Raw genomic sequence first — 20,619 nt, forward strand, 5'->3', positions numbered from 1 at the left:
GGGACAGCCCACAGCATGCACTGGTGCTGATACAGCATGCATTGCATGCGATAGGCCAGAAGAACATAAGAAGAGCCCAGCCGGATCAGGCAAAGGTCCATCAAAGTGGCCCACCAAATCCCTCAGGAAGCACACAAGACGACAAGGGACCTGCACCCTGGGGCCTCGTTATTCACTGGGGTTACAGAATGGAATATCCCCAGAAGGCATCTGTACGGAGGTTTGATAGTAGGCAAATTTGTTTACATTTAATTGATCACTTAAAGGACAAGTCTTTAAATAGTTAGACATTATCAAATAACTCTGTAATGTACATACATGTGCATCCTTCATAACTAATGTCTAATATGTATTCAGATATCAGAATCTAACTACAAAATATCACATAAGAAGAGCCCAGAGATTTGGAAAAGTGGATCTTCAACATTCTAGCAATCAAATCACAGAAATTCTTAGAAACTGAAGGTTCTCTAATTTCTGAACATTGATGATCCCATTTTCCATGAATTCACCAAACCTTTCACACAAACCATTTATTTAGTGCCGCTGTGTGTTTGATATGGTTCAGAAGTGATATATTCCCTGCTCATGTAGCTTACATCTGTATTAAACGAATAGTACAGGTTGAGCCTCATTATTTGCGAGGGTTCCCTTCCGAGCACTCACATGGATGGCAAAAAACGCACCACAGCAAATCAATTTGGTGGGCCGCTGTGAGATACTGGAAGCTGGACTAGATGGGCCTATGGCCTGATCCAGTGGGGCTGTTCTTATGTTCTTATGTAATTTAAAAAACAAAGTTTCTTTGTTCCGGTGATTTAAAAACAGCCTTGTTGACCTTTGTGATGTAAGATAAGAGTCATTAAGACAATCCATCAATCAGTCATCCTCCAAGTGCTTAGAAAGGCGCTTCACTCAGTCTCTCCCTTCACCAATGCAAAGTTATTCTTTCTTTCTTTCTTTCTTTCTTTCTTTCTTTCTTTCTTTCTTTCTTTCTTTCTTTCTTTCTTTCTTTCTTTCAAAGTGCACCTTTCTTTCACGTGCTCAGGGGAAAGGGAGGGGTTGCCTGGAGATTGAAGGATTGATGGATTGTCAGCCAGCTGCCCCCCCCATTAACGAGGCTATTGTTAAAGGACTGTTCAGTTTTTTAAACTGATTTTAAAGGGATGCACTTTTCCCCCCTCCTCCAGGGATCAGCACATTCCTTCTCATTTGCAGTGGGCATTTGTGTTGAGTCAAATTCATGTATAACAAGGCTGGAACTGTACTGTACTGGGATGGAAAGAGATGTTAAGGACTGACTATGGCTAGTGGACAATGGTAAATGCAAACACCAATGCATGAGCAGGTAAGGTAAACAGGGAGGAGATCATAAAAAATGTGGACGCCCACATCAGTGGGGGAAATGTGACCAAGAAATATACAAGGCCATGTCACAATGTGAGCCTGAATTTGGAGGTACGGGAAGCAATTTGAGGAACAGAGAGAGAGAGAGAGAGAGAGAGAGAGAGAGAGAGAGAGAGAGAGAGACTGTTCTATACATATGTGGCAAGGCAGATGGTCACATAGCATATAAGCCTATATAATGCTTCTTCATGCATTTTAGCTTAATCTGAGCATTCACAAACCCATAAGAGAGAAACCATCACCCTGTTTTGCATACCACTGTCTTTTACCAAGGCAGTTAAGCCACACAGCTTTCTCATGAAATATTACTGTCTGTATTTTGAAGTGGAGTATCTGAAAGATTACAAGGGCAGTTTCAAGTGAAAGTTTACAGGGACATTAAAGAAATGGGATTTTCAGCAGTTAATGACTAGGGCCTCTTCTTGATCCTCAATGTAACAGCTTCCCGATCTTGGAAAGCACCAAATAAACATACAAGTAATGGCACACATGTCTTTTTCATGTAGGGAAAAAATAATCAAGAAGGAAGCTGGTCCAAGATCAATATTTTAGTATACTGATGGCTGTTTTTTGCAATGAGTCAAATGAAATATAGTGGGCATTCCACATTCGAGGATTCGGAACCCAAGGATTTAATCATCTGTGGGTTCTGAACCCACAGCAGAATCCCAATGAAGACCTCCCAGACGCAACCAGAACCTGGTTGCATCTGGGAGGCTTTTTGAGACCTGCAGAGGCCGCACAAGAAGGACTCAGGACACGAACAGAACCTTGTTCCAGTCACGTTCAGAGGATCCAGGTGGCCCAAATCAATGGATTCAAACATTTGCAATGTTTGCAATGGTTTCTGGGAATGGAACCCCTGTGGATAATGAGAGCAGCCCTCTATATAAATTTCCTGTAGAACAATTTTCCATTCCTCTTTTTTCTTGTATTCTTCTTGAAATGTCCATGAAATAGACTCCTGTATGTTTTACTTCACATCTAGCCACAAGAAACACAGTTTGTATGCTTTTCGCACATGAGATTTAAATGGCTTTTTCCTTAAATTGGTCTGCAACACATTTAAAAAACTGTCATGCTGCACTTATGTTTGATTTCTTTTCCTGTACTCTGTTCCACATTAACAACATTCATCCACAATGCAAATGGCACTCAGAAGTTTCAAATGCACCTTTCCATGTCTCATGAGAAAAGACCCTTTGCACTGGTTGATATTTGCTATCCTGGAATATAAGCAATGAATTCAACAAGTGCAATGCAATCAAACAAGTGCTTTCAGCATCCAGCGATCCCTTGGAAAACAGAACTTGGACTCGTCCATTTTTGCACATTTTGATTTATCTCTCTCTCTCTCTCAGGTCCCCAGAATTAGCATAATCTTTCAATAAACATTGTGCAGAGAGCCAAAGAGTGCATTCAGCCCATCTTGCCCTTGTCTTTTTCATTCCTTTCTGATCTTTTACTAACCCTCAGGACATCATGGAACTGGGAAGGGAAAATGAGAAAAATTTCACAGTATTCTATACACTAAACAAGACCTGTAAATGATCTGAAGTGATCAAGGGGCAAACAACATGACAATTTTAAATAAAGTAATTTTTTTAATGTTTTAGTTGATTTATTGCTGCAGCTTGACTTTTATGACCTATTTCAGTGGTTCTCAAACTGGGGTGTTGTGACTCACCAGCCTGGGAATTACTGTCCCTGGCCCTATAAGGGCTCCACAGGGCTCCCAGCACCCCCTGGAGGCCGATGCAAGAAAAGGTAAGTTGATACAAAGTCTCTTGGTCCCTAACAGTGGTAGATGCCTTACGTGGAGCCAGACCACTGCTTCTGCTACATCAGATTAGTGTAGATTGACTGGCAGCAACTCTCCATGGCTTCAGGCAGTTTCCTTCCAGCCTTTCAGTCCAAACCAATTCCCTCCCCAAGATTAAACTCTTACCTTGAACTCTTTTTCAATGTTAGCAAGCACAGCCAGCTCATTGCTGAGTTCTAAGGCAGTCATTACTGGGTCTTCACTGGACAAGGAGAGGTAAGCAGGGCTAGCCAAACCTTTGTAGGCATTGATTCTGGACCTAGAATGGCTGAAAGAGTCATGCTTTTGCTTCTTATTGCATTCGCTACATTTGCAGAAGTAGTCATGAGGCCTTTTGATACGAGCGCCTTTCCTCAGCAAGGTGTGCACAATTTCATACTCATGGCAGTGAGCGGCCAAGATGATGGGGGTGACATCATGAGAGAATCGGGTTCCATCCTCATCATAAGCATAAAAGTCATCGTGTTGCAGCTCTGATTGGCTGGGACTCGTGGCAAGCCTCTTGCCTTCGGCAAATGCAGGATGGCTCAAAATAGCTTCTACAATCCGCACGTAACCTTTGCTAATGGCCAAGAGCAGGGCATCCCCCACACGTGACAGGTTCTCCTTCTTCAGCAGAAGTTCTGTGATCTCAAGGTGCTCATTTGCTACTGCCAGCTGCAGAGCATTTTGCCCAATGTAGTCCACACAGTTCACATTAAGCGAGGTACATTCTTCCAACATTTTACGAATGACGGGAATATTGCCGTATTCAGCCGCTTCCAAAAACCGTTCCTCTTCAAGAGAAAGGCTGGTTGAATGATCATTGAACATATACGCCGGGCCTCGATTGGCGAACCTCCTGCCTTTCTCACGGACTACAGTCTGTTGGCGGAAGGCATGTCTGTTCTCAGTACCTCTACTGGATGGAAAGAGAAAAATTGGTAATGTTCTGACATTTTAAAAAAAAAATGCACATTTTAGCACTATATGAGGAAAGGTATTGTGAGTCTTACACAACATTAAACAATATTTCCAATCAGCTTCTTGCCAATTATTTTACAGAGTGGCAAAACCAAATTAACATTGGGACCCATTACAGCTGTGAAGACTTGTTACTGACACCAAAAGGAGTAAGAAAAGTTATAAGATGTTATATTCTAGAATACCTTACACTGATTTCCCTTGTCCTGAACTGCTTGATGGCCTCCATCTTTTAACAAACAAACAAAACCACCACAACACAAGTCAACTCCATTTTTGCTTCTCCATTTCCCCATTTCTCTTTTTGTTTCTCCATTTTTGCTTCTGCAGCTTTTGACAATGAACCAGCACATTATTTTTCTGAACTTGCTAGAACTGGCAAACAAATAAACGGACTAGCCCACAGATGCTGAAGAACAAATGGGAAGGTTAAAATATCCTGGGTGCATGGAAACTGTTTCTTGCACATGCAAATTCTTTGGGTTGTAGCCTAACTACTTAGCCCAGTATTTAAGAAACAATCTCACCTTTCAAAATTCTATTATGTCATCCTAAACTTTCCTCTTTGCCCCTCCAGGCAGACTGCAGGACTGAGGCTGCAATTCTAAACATAGTCACAAGGAAGTAAACCCAATCAAACATAGTTAGACTTACTTCTGAATAAATATGCATAGGCTTGTGGTGTAATCTCCCTCTTCTATATTCTATAGAGAGAGAGTCTTCTATATTCACTGTCAGTTCTTATATCCCACTTCTCTTTTACTGCTTTAGTTCTCTGTGCAGCTCCTACCTCTTCTCCTGCTGGCTTCCACTCACCCATGTCACTTCATCTCTCCATCTAAATTGCAGAACTCATTAGCCCGGCTTGGAAGTAAGCTAAACCATTATTTAGTACTAAAAGCCTCCAAGGGTTCACAGTAATTTAGCTGAGCTGTAACAAGAATCAGTCCAGTACATATTGCAGTAATTTGCATATGTACGGAACATCATATATATTATCATGCGCTAAGATGGTGAGGATTTACTTATAGGTTCATGCTTGATTAATGGTTGTAGTATCTGATGTTCTGGATTTCTTCTGTATTGACTCACGTTGATATTCTGTGCCAGATCTTTCCTTAAGATCAAGTATTCAAGTCTTAAAATAAATACATTATTCTTCAAATGTATGAAGTTATCTTACAATAAGTATAAAGCTGTTAGTCTATCTAAATCACTATTTTAGACGCTGAGAGTTTCAGCCAGGAGTCTTTCCTAACCCTTCCTGGAGATGCTGGGAATTGATCTTGGGACCTTCTGTGTACAAAGCTGGTGTTCAGCCACTGAGCTTGATCTCCATCCCCAGAAGGGATGTGAGAAACCTGTCCTAAGAAGGCATAAGAAGCAGCTAATTCAGGTATATCTAAGTCACTAGAGCAGTGGTTCCCAAACTTTTCAGCATTGGGATGCACTTTTTAATATGACAATCCATTGAGACCCACCTAGCTTTACACCACTGAAACAAAAGTTTCACTTTACCAACCACTTAAGCCCCTGTTTTTATCCTTTTTACTATGGTGGAGGGCTGACTTCTAGAGCAGGGTGAGCAAATCCTGGCATAGGGGCCATTTGTGGCCCTCGGGAACCCCAATCCAGCCAGGAGCACTGTCCTGGGTGTAAGCCCCATCAGACACATTAGAAATGCATAGACAAACTGTGAAGATCCCCCATTTTTTAGTGAGGATGTTCCAAAGTGAGGCACTACTATGAAGAAGACCTTGTTGTTGCCTTCAATACTCTCCACATACACTACAAGGGGAACATGCAGCTGGGAACCAGTGTTTATCTCTAAACCTCTATTTGTACGGGAGGCCTTTTTCATGTGGCAAGAATTATCAATTCATAACTTGATTCATTTATGTTACCAAAAGTTAGCCACATTTGCTTGCCATCTCTCCCTGTATCTTTTGAATGCCACAACATATGCAGCGTGAAGAGCACTTGCAAGACAGCTTTTGCAAACACCTTTTGATCCAAGCATATTATAGAGAAAATCCTTTGCAGAAGAACTGAATTCAACAATTTAGCCTGCTGCTGAAAAAACATGAAAGAACTTTAAAGAGATTGCCTCTTTTATCATTGAAAAGACTGTTCAAAGGCCACCCTAACCCAAAGTTAAACTCTCTCTCTCTCTCTCTCTCTCTCTCTCTCTCTCTCTCTCTCTCTCTCTTATAGAATTTACCATTTCTCCAAAGCAAATAAAGACAAACTACATTAGTAGCTGTACCTGGGGTCCAAAGATCAGTTATGGTGATTAAGGTGCATAATTAAGGGTGCAATAACTTCCTGCGCTGGAACAGGCAAGCCAAGAAGCTTGCGCTGTATCCAGAGCAGGATAGTTGCCCAAAGCGGCTCAGCCAGAGGTAAGGGGAAACTTTTCCGGGTAATCCAGCCTTGCACCTATGGGTCTCCTTGGACTTGCGCCACCTCCTGAGGTGGAACAAGTTCAAGGAGAGCGGAGTGGCTTGAAGCCACTTCCAGCTCCCCGGGCACGGGGGTTGGGATTCAGCATAACTGCTGGGTCCCAGTCCACCTCCCACTCCCCACCCGCCCACCCCCAAGGCTGCCCACTGCCTGCCCTCCCCCACCCCAGAACGCCTCCTTCCTGCCTCTTTTCCGCCCACCCCAGAATCTTGCGTCGGCTGAGCTCAGCCAATGCAAGATTCAGAGCCTCCGTTGGCACAGAGGCTTATTCCAGCCTCTGCAGGCCAGCATTCCTGACTCCCGAGGAGGCGCAAATTTGCCTTTTGACTTGCGCCAGCCCAAGTACAGCTCAGCATTGCGCTGTACATTGTATGTCACTGATATTCATTATAGGATTACAGTGCGACCAGTAAGTACAAAATACATCTAGCCCAGAAGTACTGTAGTACATAACAGTACTGTAGCCAGATGCTTCTTCTACCAGTGCCAGGAAAAGCTACCCACTACAGCAAAGGTTCCCAACATTTTTTCACTAATGGACCCCTTGGCAGCCCATTTCCATAAACTGTACCCCTCATATTAGCAAAATGTTTGCAATTAATATAGTTACTATAATTTTGAATTTATATATTTTCCGCTACTGATCCATAACAGAGAATTCACAAATTGATGACCAGAAACTAGCAGTTGCTGGGGCTTTCACAGGCAGCTAGCTGTCTTCCTTCCTGCTTTGCCATCCCTGCAAGGCATTCTAAAACAGACCTACCTTTTTCAGTCATTATCCAATTCTTCTTCAAATACCCCTAAAGGTTCTGGCCAGTACTCCTGGGGGTACATGTACCCCAGGATGGGAACTACCTAACTACAGTATGTGTAGATCAGACCCAAATCTTGGAATATTATAAAAATATATTCTGAATTCAATTTAATATACAGACATGCTCAGTTGTTATCAAATTTTGTTTATATATATTATCAGCATTCTTATTGACTTCACACGGGCAGCCCAGTACTAAAGGTGATGGTGCTGCAGGGTGCAATGGTGCCAATGCAGCTACCGCTACATCTGCAGCATTCTCCGGAGATCTCATTGGGGGAAGTCCACAAAGGGGCTTCTCAAGTCTGCGCTGGCTATTTTGCCAGCACAGTTGAGCCACTCTGTGTTGGGCCAGAAGACTTGATACAGAGTTCAAGATCTGGTGGAGCAGACCTTCGCCACCTCCCACCCTGGTTCCTCCCCTCTCCTGCCCTTCCCTGCTCTTACCTAGCTCTGGGCAATGTCCAGCTGGCACTGGGCTTAGTGCCAACTGGTGCAGGGCTGGCGCTGATACAGCGCAGGGCATCATGGGTGTGCCATATTGCACATTCACCCAGAGCCAGCACTGGAGGCCAGGTCCAGTGCTGGCCCAACTCAGGATTGGGCCCTAAATGACCCATTTTCATCCAAAGCCCAGGAGAGCCCAGGAGAGTAACATGATTAGCAGGAGCATGCAAATATTTTCCAAGGTGGAGAGATTGTAGGATATATGTGCAGAACTTTTCCTGGTTGTTCATCATTTTGGCATGCTCACAACTTGGCTGATCCTTTTATTCCAGGTCAATAAAGCACAGCAGCTTTTGCTTCTTTCCTCAGTATAAGCAGTGTGGTTGCTAGGTATGCAAATAGGTCTGAAATGCATGTAGTGATTGGAGTTAATAGTTTTGCACCAGAAAAACTGCACTGTTTTGCACCAGAAGTGTGCTGAGAAATTCTGGGTGATTGATCACTTTCCATATTATGTTTCAGCTTTTTTACTGCGCTGGTTTTCAATCACTGTTTCATACATGAATTGATGACTACAAACTAGGTATTGATGGGGCTTTCACAGCCAACTAGCTACCTCCCTTCCTGCCTTGCTGGTCCTTGCAAGGCATTCCTGTCTTGCAAGGCATTCTGAAGCATGGCCTGCCTTTTTCTGCCATTATTTCATTCTTTTTCAATTACCCCTGTAGGTCCTGTTGAGTGTCCCTGGGAGTAAGTGAATACCAGGTTGGGAACCACTGTTTTACTGGTATGTTGTTTACAGGTCACTTACTCTGATAGAGCTTACAAAAAGGTGATGAAGACCAGAATTTAAAAAGAATAAAAATGTATCTTATGATCTTTTACTATGTTTTCAATAAAATTGAAACTACAGTTCTTAGGTAACAATTAGTGGTGGGTTATTTTTCAGGATCTGGCCTCGGGTAAAATCAGACAAAACTATAGTCAGACACCCCCCTAAGTTTAACCCCCGACTTATCCGAGGGTCATAGAAAATTCCATGATTGCTGGCTCAAAAACCTGCCCTTGACTTATCTGTGGGATTGACTTATAGGCGAGTGTCTGCGGTGAATGAATACCATTTCTTTCTAGAACTTTTCTAAAAGTCTGGTAATTCTAGATGGGTCCCAATAGAGTGCTGTTTTAAAAAGTGTGTCCTGGTGCTAAAAAGTTTAGGAACTACTGTTCTAGACAATACCATTCCTGCTCATGCTGGCGAAACAGTTGAGGAAGAGAATGCAGACACACAGAGGGATTTTTAAATATGTAGAATTAAATCATTATTGTAGGAAAATGACGAAATTGGTGAAAAAAACAGATAAACCGAGGCTACATGAGTTAAGGGAATGTATTTCACAAGGGCTATTCCTTGACAAGTAGAGTAGTGAACCCAGGGTCTTGCCATGTTAAAGAACTGTAGTTTATAAACAATATGAGAAAAGCAAATTCTTAACCTCCAACAAAACTTATCAAATTTTTATATCATGCTTTTGCTGCAAGTGGCTTCAAGGAGGCCTGCAACAAAAGTATACATAATAAAATAAAACCCAGGTATACAACCCATACAGTTGTAAAATTGCAAAATAAAAGCAAGAGATAAATGAAAGCAGCAGATAAAAGTAGCAACCAAAAAAAGGATCTCAAATAATTTCCCATTGGCTTTAGCCAACACAACATTAAGCACCATTCACTTCAATGGTGCAGCTTCTCCTCTTTCTGTTGAGCTCAGTGGTTCCACATTCACTTTTATTGACAAATCATAAAATGTTCCATTATTACTTTTCCATAAAAGTGATACCAACTGCAACCAAGCTTTTTTTTCCATGACATTTCATTTCCTCAGAAACATAAACTCAATATATGCAACAAGGGACATATAAAAACCTGCCATTCTTCAAGTGGAAATAAATGCTACTGATAAAGAGAAAAAAAGTTCCTCAGATAGTTTTAGTAAATAGATGTCTATAAAGCTAAAATCTATTCCCATGTTCCAAACATTTTAGTCTCCAGCTGTTACATGTCTAATTGGGATTGTTGGCTGATTAAGGAATTAGGCAAAAATAATCATCTGCATTTTAACCGATTAACTGACCGAGTTAATTAATCGAGTAACTGTAAAGTTACATATTGTCAAAATCATATGGTCCTTCAAAATGGTCAAAAATCATATGGTCAAAATCATATGTTCCTTCACGGAGGTAGATATATGTTGCCTAAATCATGTAGAATCTCCATTTACACTCAAATCCTTCCACAATGTCATTAAAACTACCCACACTGTATGATTTAATTCTTCTCTAAGGATTAAAAAGGTGGCAAAGGCTATCTGCAAAGCTAAAAGCAAAGGTGGCTGTAGCTTTCAGTTCTGATTCAGCTGTGAGAAGTCTAATGAATGTATAAAATTAATGAAGACTGGAAAATGGAACTATCACAAGCAAGCTGTCATGCAGAAAAATGCACCACTTTCCAAAGTATGGAGGAAGTAGCAGAACATACACTGGAGAAAGAAAAGGCTCTCCATAGAGTCAATATCAAAACACACTGCTAAAGATATGGCTTAGATTAATATGAAAGGACTTGGGTAAAAAGTATAGGACAGGGGTGTCCAAAGTTTTTGGCAGGAGGGCCATATCATCTCTGTGTCGGGGGCCAGGGAAAAAAAGAATTGATTTACATTTAAAATTTGAATAAATCTACATACGTTTACATAAATGAATATATTAAAGATGAACTTATATGAATGAATGAAGGTCTTGCAATAGCTTAAAAAGCCTATAAAAGGCCTTTCACAAGGCAAGGCTGGCCTTTCCTTTGCTGCCGCTGCTGCATCACAGACGTGAAACAACAAGCAGTGGAGGGAGCCCTCATCCCACAGCTCAAGTGAGAGGTCAAACAGTCGCCCTCACGCTGAGAGCAGTTGCTTCGGGCCAGTATGGGCTCCAACAAATCTCCGGAGGGCCAGAGGCTCATTGGAGACTGAGGTCTCCCTGAGGGCTGCATTGAGAGGCCTCAAGGGCCACAAGCGGCCCCAGGGCCAGGGTTTGGGCACCCCTGGTAGAGGACATCAGAGATCCAAATCTCTACAGGGTAAAGATGTCGCATGTCCTGATGATGCAGCCAGGTACTGAGTGCTCAATACTTTTGCTGCCATCCCAGGACAAAATGTCTGCTTTGGCATACCTAATGAACCAAGAACAGGAAGCCTGTTGTGAGGGTGCCAAACTTCCAGGCTAACCCCCAACAGACCAACAGGGTGAACAGGCATGGGCTAAAGCAGGGGTCTCCAAACTTTTTGGCCAAAGGGCCGCATCAAATATCTGGCATGGTGTTGAGGGCCGGGAAAAAAATTTAAATATAAAATTTAAATAAATAAATTAGAGATGGAACTTAGATGAGTGAATAAATGAATGAATGGGCTCATTCATTCAACCTCTCTGGTCCTCAGAACACCCTCCAGATACGACCACAGCACAGTGGGTCAGAGGCTTTCAGGGGACAAGAGCCTGGCTGTGGGCTGGACAGAGGCTTGCTGTGGGCCACATCTGGCCCCTGGGCCGGGGTTTGGAGACCCCTGGGCTAGAGAGAGGGACATGCAAACCACTCTATCTCAATAATGCTGTTAGAAACATACATACAATTCTGGCTGAATGAAAAAAGGTTTTAAAGATTAACAAAAATAGGTAAGGTTATAGAATTCAGAAACTTCATATATATTTTTAGAGTCCTTATCAGAGATTAATAATTGGGCTCTATGCTGTAGTCATCATAAGGGCTCAATACCTGAGATTGCATTTCCAATTAAACCGATGCTCTTTAAGAAGTATCTATATCCTAAATCAAGTATGTTCTTTCATCTGAGACAGATCCCCCCCCTGTTGTTTTCTAACCTCTTTCACAGTGTCTACCACCCACAGGCTAACCCCCTGGAGTAAAAATACTCCAATAAATGTCAATGGGACTTTTAAGGACTTAATTTAAAGTGTTTGTTAAGTGCAGTACGTGTCTCTAGGCATACTGTTAAGAAACACATCAATACGTTTGCTGGTGCAGGGTCTGTAGCAAGAAGGGAGCATATGAGATTCTAAGGCCCCAATCTTATCCGTCACCACATTACAGCATGCAGCCACACCAACAGAGTCTGTGCTGCAAGCTATGATGGGTGAGGCAATCGGACAGCCTGCACGAGGTAAGTAAAAAAAAATTCATTTACATTTAATATTTAAAATATTTAAAATATCTTTTAATATTTTAAGATATTTTTAAAATATTTAAAATATCTTTTACTTACCCCCCACCCCAGCAGGCTGCACAATCACCAAAATAGCTCTATAGCTGGTGCAAGTTCAAGGATAGCCAGAGAGTGGGCAGAAAAATGGAGGATAAGATCCGGCATGCACGACTATTGCCAGATGCACCCATTCCCACCCTCCTCATACCCCCAGTTCCTCCCCCAACAACCCTGGTATTCAAGTTCCCCACCTACTGCCTATCCTGCGCTTACTTGCCTGCACTGGAGCAGGTTGTGGGCTGTGGTAGTAGGCTGCTGATGTTGCCACTGCAGTGGTGGCGGTGGCCGTTCAAAAATAGAAGTTTACGGCATGCTCCACAAGTTATTAACAGCTGATTTATGACAGTGGAAAAATGTCCTGCTACCGTAAATCCATGGATATGGGCAATGAGTCCAGTCCAGGAAGTTCTGGACAGCATAACAGAAGGTAGAGAAAAGAGAGACTCCATTCCAGATATAGGAGAATAAGAGCAAGCCCTGGAGTGAATTATACTAGTTATTTTTATACCACTTTTCCTAAGTGCTAAAAACCTTTTTACATGCATATCAATAATCCTTATAGCAACCACATAAAATAATAATATTATTGTTACATTACAGATGTTGTACTCGTATATACATTTACATTTACTGTAAGTTGTCTTGGGCACCCCATTATGAGGGTGGGTGACATGGGATAAAAAATCTCTTGAATGAATGAATGAATGAACAAGGGGTGAGTAGGATAAAGGTTGGGCAGCATGTTAGGACTTTCTAGTTTATAGCTATTGCTCTTAACCCAGACACTAGAGTAACACCCATATACACCCATTACACAGATGGATCGCATAAGGTAAAATTCCTAATGCAGATACTACCTCTGCTAAGCGTCAAGTCTGAATGAAACCAGGCTAGGCATAGCAAAACCAACATGTTTCCAAGAGTGGGATCAAAATATCCAGCACTCTGCTGCAAAAATCATTCCGCTCCCACCTCTTGTTGTCTGTTGACATGACGTTCCTCCTTTAAATGGCTTCCTATCTGCCCCTGAGGTCAGTACAAGGTCCTCATCCTTACCTTTAAAACCCTCCAGAACAGGCAGGCTGAGTTAGTGGTAGCAGTTGGCTGAACATCGAGGGTGGCTGTGCCTTCTCTGTGTTGCATACGTGGTTTGAGACTGTCTGAGCTCATCAGCAGCCTTGAGATGCAGAGATTTTCCTTCTAACTTAAAACCCCACTGAGACTCAAGAGAATGCATTTTCCTTCTAACAGATGCATTCTCTTGAGTCTCAGTGGGGTTTTAAGTAGCATGTCTGAGAAGCAGGCTGTTGGAAGCAGGAGTTCCTGAATCCTGAACAACCCAAAATATCTTAAGGGGGCATGTTAAGAGTCAGCCAAAGAGAGGAGGGGACACCCCCAAGCCAGCTGGGTCAGCACAGCAGGAGGAGGGCAAAAGGAAAGCTCTGTTCATTTGAAAGGCTTCCAAGGTCTTGAAATGACTTACTAATCAGAGTATTATTGGGTTCACATAATGATATTTTCATGATATGATGGAGTCTCTGGAATGGATTAGAATCATAAAGCAGGGGTCCACTGTGTTTGGATAATTCATTGGCTAATTACTCTGTGCAGGAATTGTATAGTATCAATGCAGCCTCCAAGCTTTTTTTTTATTTTTTCAAAATATAAAAACTAAATGTTTCATGATATGAGCCTCGCAGCTAGGAACTGGGTTTTGACAGAACGTATTGGTCTCTTGGTCACTTAAAGTTTTTTGATTAAATATTGCTTCTGTGCATGAGGGGAGACCAGTCTCCAATGTATCATATTTTTCCGAGCTACAAAATATCATCATGGGTGTACTTGGAAACTTGTGCATTTGTCAAAGAAATGCTGATCATGCAGTAAGATAGCCCAATCCTATCCGGGGCTGCCAGATGCAGCATGCTGCAATAGTGGAAGACAGTTCTGTTGTGAAATGACCAATGTTCCAAAATGACAGTGCGCAGAGTGCTCCATCAGCGCCCATTTTGGGAGAGATGATACCAAGATGATGCCAGCACCGCAGCCACTGCTTGCTCCCGCTGCACCAAGTCTGCAGCGGGGGCAGGGAGGGGGTGAAACTGGGCAGGGTGGAGGAGAAATGGGGGCGGGGAGGCTGCAGGAGGAGGTGGATCCAGAGACAATGGCATGCACTAGATCCCATCACCTCTTTCAGCAGCCTCCCTCTTCCTTTCTTCTCCTTGCTTGTACCAGTTGCAGAGCTGGCACAGGTCCAAGGAAGCCCATTGAGAAGTGGGAGGATTACAGAGAGGTAAGGGGATTTAAATTCCTGATTCCCCCCCCCCCCATGGATACAGCATGCTAATTTTTGAGGCACTGGCAAGGAGGGTAGGAGCGGGCCCTCAGTGAAAGCAAGGATGAGAATCAGAAACTCTAATGAACACATTAGAAACAGCCCAAGTGAGGTAAGTTCTAGGTCAGGGTGCAGTATATACTGTATTCAGGAAGTGAATGAATGAATGACAGTACAACACAGTCCCCTGGCTCATGCTCTCTCTTCTTCCTCCTTTGGCCTAGAAACCCTGGAGTGATCATGGGGTTTTGCCAAAGAGCTTTGTAGAAGCTTATTAATAAACTAGCGGTGTTAGAAATACAGGTACACAGCCTGAATTCAGTCCACAAGGTTTCAGAATAGATCCTGGGTCTCTCCATCCAATACCCAGATAAGACTACGACAGTAAGAACGGGCCATGACAAGAGACGAGGCTGGGAGGAGTCCAGGAACAAAGAGACAATTTAAGTATATCAGCCACAAAGACAGACTCTTGATGTCTTCTGTCAGTAGCTCTCCTAGGACTCATACAGAACTCACTTTATATACAGGCGGGCCTCCGAATCCACACATTGTGTATACAGGTGCAGCCTATTGATCCGCGTTAGTTCCGTTCCGTGATGCGGAATGACTCGGCGCGATTAACAAAAAACATGTGCTAAATTCCATAGAGTTATGCAAAAACTCTGCAGCCTGACACATGGGGCTGGAAGGAATCTAAGGCAGCTGTTATCAATCCCCTCCCCTCCGCTCTGTACTCAGTCCTCAGCTGTCCCTGCTTCTTTCACTGTCTGTTCTAGTGGCTGTCTGCTGGTATTCCTTTGCATCTTTTTAGATTGTGAGCCCTTTTGGGACAGGGAGCCATTAGATATTTGATTTTCTCTGTAAACCGCTTTGTGAACTTTTTGTTGAAAAGCGGTATATAAATACTGTTGCTGTTGTTGGGATGCTGAGCTTTTAAGAGTCCAGGCCTATGCATTTCTACTCAAAAGTAAGCCCCATTGTAGTCAATGGGGCTTACTCCCAGGAAAGTGTGGAGAGGATTGTAGCCTAAATCTCATGCTTTGCTTGCTGGGAAGGCTTGCTTGTGTCGGTGATTGCCTGCACCATCTCAGGGGGGAGGGGAATTCAGCAAACACTCCCTGGATTTTTTAAAGCAATCCCCTCTGTTACTAGCACCCCTGCCCCTGTGTGTGTCTGAGTGAGAGAGAGAGAGAGAGAGAGAGCTGCACCTTGCTTCTCTGGCTACAGAGATTTTCTGGCCCCCCCCTTCCCTTCTTCAGCCTCTCTGCTGCCTCAGGAGCTCCAGGAGTCTTACTGTTCCTTCGAAAGGGGAACCTCTTCCAGGGCTCCAGGGCTATTTCCCTGCCTGGTCGAGGTGGAGCCTTTTTGCAGTGTTTTGGGCTGCCTGGAAACGGAGCGAGCACAGGGCAAAGGACGCAAAGGTGTGTGTGACTTTCGGTACCCCCACCCCATTTGCATTGAGACAAATCCGCAGATAAAAAATCTGTAGATAAATAGGCTGCACCTGTACATGAATCTGGCTCAACGTGGGTCTCCTGGACCCACGCTGAGCCAGACTTGACCCAACCTGAACCCTCTGGAGGCAACCAAAGTTGCACCTCTGGACGGCTTTCTGAAGTCTGCAGAGGTCGCACACATCTGCTTGCGGCCGCTGCAGGATTCAGAATGGCCTTTTCAGTCAAAAAAAATGCCAAAAAAGTGAGGTTTTTGTGTCATATAAGGCATTCTGAGGCCTCAGAAAACCAGAAGTAGTGATTTTTCAGCTGAAAAGGCCATTCTGAAGCACACAGAGGCCACGGGTGGATGAGCGCAGCCACTGTGGGCTTCAGAGGGCTTAAAGGGGCAAAAACCGCTGCAGATTTAATTATCTGTAGTTTTATGTATCTGCAGTGGGTCCAACGAGGTCCCACCTGTATTCCAATTTCTTTTATAGCACAATCCTACATATGTCTAAGGGCTCCGGCGCCCAGGGCAGGTCAGTAAGCAGACCTCTTGCATTTGATTTTGCACTTTATAGCAGGGAGTGCGTTCTCCTTTGGAGGAAAATTTTTTTACTGCCCTTAGTGTAGTGCCTGGGGCAGGTACCCCTTGTTACGCCTCCTTTGCTCAGTAATAAATCCTAATGTATTAAATCGGGCTTTCTCCCAGGAAAACATGCATAGAATTGCAGCCTCAGTATAGTTCTAATGCTGATAATATAATAATGGTGCCATTTCCCTCAGAGGAGCATCACTTGAGAAGATCTGTAATAATTTTTTGCTAACAAGTACATCTTAACGAAACCCACTGGAGAATGTTACACTGCTGGCAGCAATAGAAAGGCAACACACATGCCAGTAAATATTACTCTCTTATGTTCTTATGTACTCCTTGTAAGGCAAGTGTTCACAAAAATTACATCTTTTTTGCATTAGGGGTATGCTTAACTAATCCAGTGGAGATATAACGCAATCTGTACTTAACAAATGGTGGGGGGGGGGGAAGAGATCATGAGTCAGGTATGGATGGGGGAATATATCAAGAGTGTAGCAGGGAGGCAGAGAAATGTTATTAAAATACGAGTATCTAGCCATGACTGAAGAATAATTTGGTATAGTGTATCTAGAAAAAATAACACGATAGGTGATCCAATTGTGGATCTCCAATGTCTTCTCTACTTCCGTTCCAAACAAGATTAGATGGGAAGATGCAATATTATAGATTGAGGCCTGCCATAGCAAATGTTCCAGGTTTCCTTTGAACAAGTCATTCTCAATGGTTATCCAATTCTTCTGGTTGGATTCAGTATAAAATCAAAACTGCCCTCAACTGTTACACATTATAGTACAAGCATATATTAAACCTCCATGTTTTATTTCCTTGGAAAGGGCACTGTTGCTTGTTGTGGGCTTAATGAAACCATTATGGTTTTGCCAGCCTTTCAATCTTTCTGGAGACTGAAATAAAAATTAATTCTATCTAGATTCTAGAACATTCATTTTTGTGGTTGCAATTAAATACCAATACCAAATTTTCAATGCAAAGAACTACATTCCACTTTACCACCCACCTCACTACCCATCTTTACTGTGGAAAACAGTAATGATTTATGAGAATTCCTGTCTTCTTCATCTCTGCAGCAAAAATGTATCCACCATACTATTCACAGAAAGAACTGATTCTTAACATCTTAACGAAACCCTCGTTTTACTGAATGGACAGTTCAAATCCAGCTTTGCAGCTATGGCCCTTAAGAACTGCCAGTTTGAGAGATAAAATGTGTTTTCATCATTCAAAGTCAGGCAGTTGCCTATCGAAAGTATGGCTAATGTAAGTGTGAACGTGAGAGATTGACCAGACAAAGTATCAAATTCTGACAAGAAGCTGATGAAGGACAGAACTAAAGAGAGATAATGAAAGAAAGAATCAGGTCAGTTAACATATAGAGATTCTTATCAACAGAAGACTTGAGAGCTCAAGGCTGTGGGAAAAGGGAACAGCAGAAGCTGAATTATACAGTGGGGCCACCCAAAATCAGATGTAGCATGAACAGAGTTCTATGGGCCTCCTCCCCTCCCCCCCAAAGAAAATGCGTAATCAGAAGGCTCCCAGTCATCATCAGCACAGAACAGCCTAGAAATGCGAACATGGGTTTGCTTCACTTTCTAGTTCATCAATTGTAAGCAATTTGCTTTGCTACTACTTTTATAATTAATAAGCTTGGAAAAAGTAAGGAACAGCTCTGCTTAGGCATTTCTCAGAGTTTAAACTTGTTCCTTGGAGCTATTAAACTTTGAAAGACTCTGCTGGAATTCAACTGAGAAATTTAGCTTCTAGGCTTCTTTAAGCAAATCTGCTTTCTCCCTGCTTCTCTTGTTATTGACCACTTCTCATTAATATTCCCCCCCTCTACTAAAAGCTTTTAAAGTGTTACGCATAGTGAAGATGAACACACCAAGGGTAGAATTCATTTTCTAAACACACACACACACACACACACACACACACACACACACACATACAGGGCGGGCAGGCCTCTGGGCAACATGCTGTGTAGAAGCAACTCCCAATCCTTGATCTGTATTCAGCATGCAGTGGTTACATGTTGCATTCAACATGAATAAATTACTTTTTCACTAGCTCTTTTCTCTGGAATTACCACTGTTTGCTTATTTTCTATGGGGACTCTAAATGTTGTCAAATTGTTGTAGTCCAGTGTTTTCTACTGTACCTGGTGAGCTGCTCCAATGCAGGTAAGCTGGTATAGGAGGTGGGCAGTGGGTAGGGCAATAGAATGGGGCAGGTGATGGGCGAAACATGAGGAGGGCAGGAGGTGGATTGGGGGGGGAGCAGGCAGCTCCCAGCAGCACTGTTGAGCACAGCACACTATCCCTGTCCCCTCTCTCCTCTCCTCTGCAACTCTTATTAGACTTACACCAGTGAGATAGCTGGCATATGTCCAAGGAGAACCAATGGGGAAGCAAAGGCTTACTCCAAAAGTTCCTTTACCTTGAGAAGGACTGCATGACTGCCCTTCCCCCACCATCAGATGCAGCATGCACTTTGTTGGTGTGACAGCATCAGCAGGCAGGAGTTTAGTTAGGATTGAGCCCTAAATAAAGGAGATGAATTTGCCTATCTCACTCTTTGACGAGTGTTTTAAAAAAATACACCCATCACATCTTTGCTTCTTGAAACAGAAAATGTCACATTTTAAAACGGCAGTAGGGAAAATTAGCATTTCTAATAAATATTTATTTGGAGGAGGTATTTCGCTTAGAATAATTTAAGGCTCAATGTTGATTGTAGTTTATACTGAGCAGGAAGGAGGAAACAACAACCCCTAGCATTGAATGTTAGAGGATCTGGTCATAAAAATAAAATACTCATTTATTTCATTCACCCTGTAGACAAGAGAATCATTAGCCCACTGCCAGAAAGAAACCAGAACTGCAGCAGTTTATATTGTAACATATTAAAGGGTTTTGTGATAGTGGTTATGAAGCCCTTGGCTGTTACTGACAGTAATTAGCTGTTCTGATGCTGGTGAGAAGAGCAGAGGAAAAAAGGCAATAGAAAAAACTGAGGCCTAGAAAGGAGGAAGCAGGACCCTGAGAAACTGTAAGCCACAGGGACATGAGATTTGGGGGTGGAAGGTGAGCTGTACGTGGGTTGTGAGTGCTTGCGCACCTCACATGGTGCCAGCAGCGGCACTGCTTTTCAAAGGGCTCTGGTGGGGTGGCTCTGCCTCACCTGCCACCCCCACACCACATGTTCCTGGTAAGCCAAAGGAAACCTTTTGATCTATGAAAAAATGGATGGTCAACAGGAATGAAGAAGAGGATCTTAAAAGAGAAAGAAAAAAATTTAGACGACAGAATGGCCAAAGAGGCAAACGATCAACAACTGTAGAGAGGAGGAATAAAAAAATACACATATTTGTATTACTTCTATGGCCTTTGGGTGTCTAGCACTCTCAAAGTTGACAACACATACAAGGGGTGGGGGGGGGAGAAAAGCAGGTGTGTTTGTTAGGAAAAAACAACATAATACTACAATAAGAACTTTACTAGAATCTGTTAAAAATTCACAGAATAGTGGGGAAAACTCCACGGTTCAGTTCACTGAAACTGTTCTTCTACACAAAAATAAATAGAAGAGGAAAAAAGACGGTGGCACTTTGATAAGCCCTTTGCAATAGTCCTAAAATGGAGCAGAAAAGATATTCTGGGGACTGAAGATCAGGCTAGCCATGGATACGAATGTTGGAAATAGAGATGAACTAGCCTTAAATCAGAAGTATCTCTTATTTACAAGCAGTAGCCCAATATGGGGGGGGGGGGGATGGACTTTGTCAGGATGGGGAGACTGGGGAGAGGGACTCTTTCTCTGTGCAGTTTTCAAGCTCAAAATTGCCAGTTCATTTTTAACTTGAAAATGAGATATAATTTTCAACTTGAAAATGAGACAAAGAGGAAGGAGGGAGCCTTCTCTCCCACACACCATGGTTCCAACTGGAGGCGGGATGGGTTTGGTCAGCCTCGCTCTCTCTGGTA

The 20,619-nt window shown here is 42.9% G+C and overlaps 1 protein-coding gene across 2 annotated transcripts in view; it reads right to left on the minus strand.

Annotated features, from left to right (window-relative positions):
• The window catches only part of TRPC6 (transient receptor potential cation channel subfamily C member 6), a 94,797-nt gene that overhangs the window by 33,336 nt on the left and 40,842 nt on the right, over nucleotides 1–20,619 (minus strand). The window contains exon 2 of one of the 2 annotated variants that reach the window (XM_066620186.1): nucleotides 3,356–4,127. In XM_066620186.1, coding sequence (XP_066476283.1) covers nucleotides 3,356–4,127 — 772 coding nt within the window. Of the gene's footprint in view, nucleotides 1–3,355; nucleotides 4,131–20,619 lie in introns of both variants that reach the window. The other variant, XM_066620185.1, reaches the window with a different exon arrangement.

Source organism: Tiliqua scincoides, chromosome 3, assembly GCF_035046505.1.
Source record: "Tiliqua scincoides isolate rTilSci1 chromosome 3, rTilSci1.hap2, whole genome shotgun sequence".
Lineage (NCBI taxonomy): Eukaryota > Metazoa > Chordata > Lepidosauria > Squamata > Scincidae > Tiliqua > Tiliqua scincoides.